Raw genomic sequence first — 6,000 nt, 5'->3', positions numbered from 1 at the left:
GCTAGAGAGCTAATGATAAAACAAGCAAGGCCTGCCCGGTTCCTTTGTTATTATTAAGTTGCAAATGCTTTTCCTTATAGTAAAAGGGCAGCCCTGGTGGCGTGGCGTGATCCTGGAGACGCTGGATCCAGTCCCACGTGGGGCTCTCTGTATGGAGCCTGCTTCTCCCTCTGCCTGTGTCTCTGCCTTTTTCTCTCTCTCTGTGTCTCTATGAATAAATAAATAAAATCTTTTAAAAAAAAGAATCTAGACACTAAGTAAACGATGTTTTTTTTAAGATGTAATTATGTGAAAGTGATAGCTGTGAGCACAACACCGTAACAAGAAATTTCCCAGACCTTAGCCACCTCAACCCCTTCCCCCAAAAATCAATGTATCTCAATGGATGTTTGCCCCCAGAAAACACTAAACATGTAAGACCTTGCTCTGAGCAGCTTGACACAAGACCCAGCACAGTGCTTGCCCAAAGGCAACATGACAGCTGAAAAGGGGAGATTCTCTTTCTAAAAAGTAGGGATAACACCCAACATGGCAGAGAAGCCAAACCTAGCTAGTATTCTTTGCTTTAAGAGCAAATACTACTAATAGGAATATAAAATAGCACAGCTGCCATGAAAACTGTATGGCAGTCCCTCAGAAACTTAAATGTAGGATTACCTTATGATCCAGCAATTCCACCTTTAGGGATATAAATAAAGGAACTGAAACTGGGGACTCTACATATCTTTGCACACCAGTGTACACAGTTGTAGTATTTCCAATAACCAAAAGGTGGAAGCAACCCAGTGTCCACCAAAGGATGAATGGATAAACAAAATGTGGTCTATATATACAATGATATATCACTCAGCCTAAAAAAAAAGGAAATTCTGATACACGTGGATGAACCTCGAAGACATTATCCTGTGCGAAATAAGCCAGTCAGTCACAAAAGGACAAACAGTGTCCGTTATACGAGGTCCTCAGAGTAGTCAAATTCAGTGATGGAGGGTGGAATGATGGTGGCTAAGGGCTGGGGGGAGGGGGGATGTGGTTTAATGGGGACAGAGTTTCAGTTGGCAATGTTGCGAAAGTTCTAGAGATAGATGGTGGCGATGACTGCACAAGTGAATGTACACAAACAGTGAATTGGTGAAAAGGGTAAATTTCATGTATGTATGTATATTAAACACAATTTTTTTTAAAAGGAGAAAAAAAGAAAAACCAAACACTAGAGACGCAGTGATCAGAAGCTGCACACAACACCTGGATGCATGAGTCTGGGGGCCAGAAAGGGGGTATTGAGTGGCCACTCCGCCTGTATTTCCCCCTGGCCAGCTGGTCACAGATCAACCCATCACATACAGCTCTGCCCAACAGGTCTGTGGCTTTGGCAATCTGGGCAGGATCACACTGGCTCCTGCACAGTTTTAAGAGAAAAAAAAAAAAATTACTAGGATTTCATTTTATTGTCAAGAAAACCATAACTGAAGCTAGTTAATCCCTTGTGAAATGTCTGCCTTTGAGTGTTCTTCTTTCTTCTGACAATAAAATAACCCTTTGTGATTTCTTTGGGCTAATTCAGAGCTTTCTTCCTCTGTGTAAAAGGTTTTACAAGCCATTTTTTAAAAGTCTCTTAAAGCACAGTTGAACTCTGCACACAAGATTGAAACATTTAATTTTCTCTAAAGAGGCAATCCCCCAATTGCCCTCCCTGGGCTGGAATCACCGAGGTTGAGTTTTCTGCAAACCAGGCTTTGAGCTCAGGCTTTCTCATCTCCTCCAGCATGTCCTGGATGATGACTTGCAGGGCTTTTCCCAGCACACTGGCTGGGAGCCAATGGGATAACGGAGGCACGTGGATGAGTGCCGCGCGCCCATTTCCATGATGCAAAGACAGGTAGTAGGTGTACTCGCAGACGTATCTGCAACCACACGAAATGCCATGTTGTTACTCCCTGGGACAACCTCTAACCCCAGAAAAATATAAGGGGACAATGCAGCATCCCCAACGCACGAGGAAGTCACACTGCCACCCCGGGGAGACAGGTTTTGCTGCTCTGCCTCCGAACGACCCCTTTGCTGGGGATGAGCCAGGAAGAGACTGATTCTTGGTCTCATGGTCCCACAACCACCAAGTGGCGGGGCCTGGGAAGGGACCCGATTTTCAAGCAACCACTCCAACACACCTTTACACCCCGAACCCCCCTCATTCATGTCTACTGAGTCACTGTACAGTGGTTCGCTGCATATTCATTCTTTGGGGGGGTGGGGGTGGAGAAAAACTACCTACTGGGGGTCAGAGTTTAGAGACCAAGGCGATTTATCTCTACGTGGGGCTAAAGCAGAACAGTGAGCTCACACCCGGGCCCGATAAAGAAAAACAAAGCATCCACAAAACGCTGGTGGCCCCCGAAACACGCCTTCGCGTCTCTTGCCGTCTGTCCACGCACCGGAGGCCGGGGCGGGGCGGGGCGGCCTGGGGGCCCCGGGGCGGAGACCCGGGCGCGGGGACATCGCGCACGTGGGCAGCAGCTGCCCCGGGGCGGCAAGTGCCCAGCCAGGCGGCACAGGGCGGCCTCCGCGACAGACGCGGCCATCCCGGGCCCCACGACCGGACGCCGGCGGGACGTACCTGCCAGCATCTCCTGAAACGGCCACGGCCACGCCCTCCGGGGCCGCGCGCTTGCTCGCCGCCCTCGCGGTGACCCCGGACGCGACCACTTCCGGGCCGCCCGGAAGACACTCCCCGCGCGCCGGCCGGAAGCCCCGGACGTCGGCGTCCCGGTAGCCGTGGTTCTTGGCGCGCCGCTCCAGGAGGATGGCCTTGGCCGAGGCGTCCAGGCCCACGTGCACCGCGAGCTGCGCCAGTAGACGCGGCAGCCGGGGGGTTAGGGAAACCGAGGCCGGCGCTGCTCCCCGGGCTGTGGCCGCAGGGCCAAGCCCAGCGAGAGCACCCAGAGCCCAGCTCGGGGGCGCCTGGGGGCTCAGGGGCCAAGTGTGGGCCTCGGCGCCCCGGGGTCCACCCCCCCCCGCCCCCCAGTCGGGCTCCCCGGGGAGCCTGCTTCTCCCGCGGCCTGCGTCTGCCTCGCTCTGTGCCTCGCATGAGTGAATAAACAAAATCTGTTTGTTTTTAAGGCCCCGTGAGCTCCAGCACACGAGCTCCGGGCTTCCCCGCTGACCTCCGCTCATGAATGTGCTGGAATGGAAAACAGCCGGAGAGAGAGCCGCGTGGCATTCACTGTGACTCCTTTTATCCCGGCAGATACTCTTGCAGGGCGGTGCTCACCCCTTGTTTTCCCGGGGGGTCCCCGCTAGCTAAGACTAGCCCCGGAGGGGCTTAGCATTTCGGGGGAATCTTCCATCTCTCTCTCTTTTTTTTTTAATCTCAGCCTTTTTTTTTAATTTTATTTATTTATGATAGTCACATCACAGAGAGAGAGAGAGAGAGGCAGAGACACAGGCAGAGGGAGAAGCAGGCTCCATGCACCGGGAGCCCGATGTGGGATTCGATCCCGGGTCTCCAGGACCGCGCCCTCGGCCAAAGGCAGGCGCCAAACCGCTGCGCCACCCAGGGATCCCAGAATCTTCCATCTCTTTTATGAAACTCTAATAAAGGAGTTAGTAACAATGTGATAAAATATTGTTAGGATTTTGAGAGCTGATTATTATTTTTCCTCTTTGAAAAAAATAGCCACAGAGCGTTTTATCAAAACACCTAGGACGATTGTCTTAATGGTTTGGCGGTGTGCGTTGTGTTAACCTCATCATCCGGTCTTCCTCCTTCGTGGTTATTTGTACCAGTTTTTAAAATAATGACTCTGTTTGGATTTAAAAAAAAAAAAAAAAGCCAGGTGTGATGAAGATGGGACCTCTCCCGATGGGCCATCCTCCCAGCCGCTCTTCCAGGCCCCAAAAGTCCTTGTCTCTAGCTTCACCTCAGAGCCAACCTGCCCAGTCTGAGCAGGGCTGGGAAATAACCCAAGGGCCTAGCCGTTGGGTGGAAACTATCTTTGAGTCCTGGCAAGGAAGAGAGATTCCATGGATTTTCCTCCTTTTCTCTCTCCCAAATCTTCTTCCAAGATCCACTCTGAATTTTAACTTAAACTTTTACAAACAGACCCAGAACCTTAGAAAAGTGGCTGGGACCGTACTGGTGGGGACATGGGGGCTGGGTGCACCTCAGTCAGCAACCCTAGGTCCAGGGTCCACAGGTTCACAGGCCCTGTAGCTCTGACATCATCACCCCTCACCCCACCCCCCAGCCTCAGGGCCTTCCCGGCCATCATTTACTTGTGGTTGAAGATCCTCCCAGATTCTGGTGACCCTCTGCTTCACCTCCCTGTAGTCTACAGGCAGTTGAAGAATCCGCAGCTCCACCTCCATGCCGCTGTTCAGGCCCAGCCTGGACAGCTCCTGCAGAAAGAAACAGGTAGACTCACCTTTCTTTTTTCTTTTTTTTCTTTTCTTTTTTTTCTTTTCTTCTTTTCTTTTCTCTTTCTTTTTTCTTTCTTTCTTTATTTCTTCTTTTCTTTTCTTTTCTTTTCTTTTCTTTTCTTTTCTTTTCTTTTCTTTTCTTTTTTCTCTCTAAGACTTTATTTATTCATGAAAGACCCAGAGAGAGAGGCAGAGACACAGGCAGAGGGAGAAGCAGGCTCCCTGCGGGGAGCCCAATGCAGTACTCGATTCTGGAACTCTGGGATCACACCCTAAACTGAAGGCAGATGCCCAATCACTGAGCCACCCGGGCATCCCTAGACTCACCTTTCCTGATGGAGGGCTGGGAGAGTCCCTGAAAAGCTAACCCTGGACTCACTCACTCTGTGCCCAGGGGCCTTCTGTGGGCCTTGACCCTGCCCTCAAGGAGCTCACAGGGCTGCTGCTGTGAGGGGCCAGCAGGAGACACAGTTCTTACCTCTCAAGGTCCTGGAAAGCCTGTCCCATTGAGATGTGGGTACACCTGAGGCATATCTGACCTACCCTGCTAGAACATTGTCTGCAAAAGGGAGGCAGAGGAGATGTAGAGAGCAGATGGGAGCAAGCCAGATGAAGAAGCAGGGGAAGGGGGTGCCGGGCAGGGACTTCAGAGACACAGGGGAGCACGAGGGTGAGTCTTTGGGAAAATGGTGTGACTTGGCGCTGGGCAGTGGGCGTGGGGCAGTGGAAGCCTTCTTCCGTGTGTCCTGCACCTCCAAGGACAGGATGGTTAGCACCCCTGGACTCAGCTGAGCATTAACTGCCTGTAGAACCACCAGCATTTTGACAAGTAACCCACCAACACCAAGGGTGTATCGGGGAGCACCACACATGGGGAAAGATGGGAACAGCAGCTAGAAAAGCCTGTGAGAGCCTGATTGAGTGCTCAGCTAGAGGCTGGACTTTAGCTAAAGCAGAAGGGAGCCTGCAAAGGATTGTGCACAGGGAACTAATGGGTCAGAGCTGCCTCCTAAGAGGATAGAGGTGGGAGTGGGCTTGCTGGGTATCACAAGGACTTTGGACCTGCTGAGTTTGAAGGGGAGGGACCTGGCTCCTTGGATCTGTGTGTCTGGAGCTCACAGAGAGGATCCTGGGAAGACAGCGGCATGTCAGGACTGCAAAAACATGGGTCTAGGTGAGATCCGGATGGAGTAGGGTGGGGTGAGGGGGTGGCAGAGAGAGGAAAGCAGGGCTGTGGAGAAAAGGTCAGGGAGCAAGCGCCCTCCTTCACAGGTGGGAGTCTGGAAGGAAGAAAGCCAGGGAGTGAGATGTTAGGCATGTGCTAGTCCCCATTGGGAAACGTTAAATCAGGAACCTAGAGGCCCAGTCCTTTCCCTGCTCCAGGAGCCGTGCTTGTCACCAGGATGGTTTGGGATTAGCACCTCTGTTTTCCCTGACTCCCTTCCCTGGCGCTTCAGGACATCCAGGAGTGTGCATCCTTGGATGGAGGCTGCAGCCGGGGTTGTCAGGCCTGCCCAAAAGGTCACAGGCAGGACATCCCAGGGCCCTGCCCTTGGCTTCAGAGGGGACAGGCAGTGACAATGT

The 6,000-nt window shown here is 52.1% G+C and overlaps 1 protein-coding gene across 1 annotated transcript in view; it reads right to left on the bottom strand.

Moving 5' to 3' along the window:
* Nucleotides 1-1,146: 1,146 nt before the first annotated feature.
* The window catches only part of PGPEP1L (pyroglutamyl-peptidase I like), a 45,832-nt gene continuing 40,978 nt past the window's right edge, over nt 1,147-6,000 (bottom strand). Inside the window, exons 5-7 of the mRNA XM_055326429.1 lie at nt 4,273-4,395; nt 2,615-2,841; nt 1,147-1,904 (exon numbers count right to left, since the gene is read on the bottom strand). Of these exons, the coding sequence (XP_055182404.1) occupies nt 1,655-1,904; nt 2,615-2,841; nt 4,273-4,395 (600 nt within the window). The 3' untranslated portion in view covers nt 1,147-1,654. The remainder of the gene's footprint in view (nt 1,905-2,614; nt 2,842-4,272; nt 4,396-6,000) is intronic.

Source organism: Nyctereutes procyonoides, unplaced genomic scaffold (genome assembly GCF_905146905.1).
Source record: "Nyctereutes procyonoides isolate TBG_1078 unplaced genomic scaffold, NYPRO_anot_genome, whole genome shotgun sequence".
NCBI lineage: Eukaryota > Metazoa > Chordata > Mammalia > Carnivora > Canidae > Nyctereutes > Nyctereutes procyonoides.
Note: the sequence above shows the minus strand (reverse complement) of the source record. Positions and strands in the feature narration are given on the sequence as shown.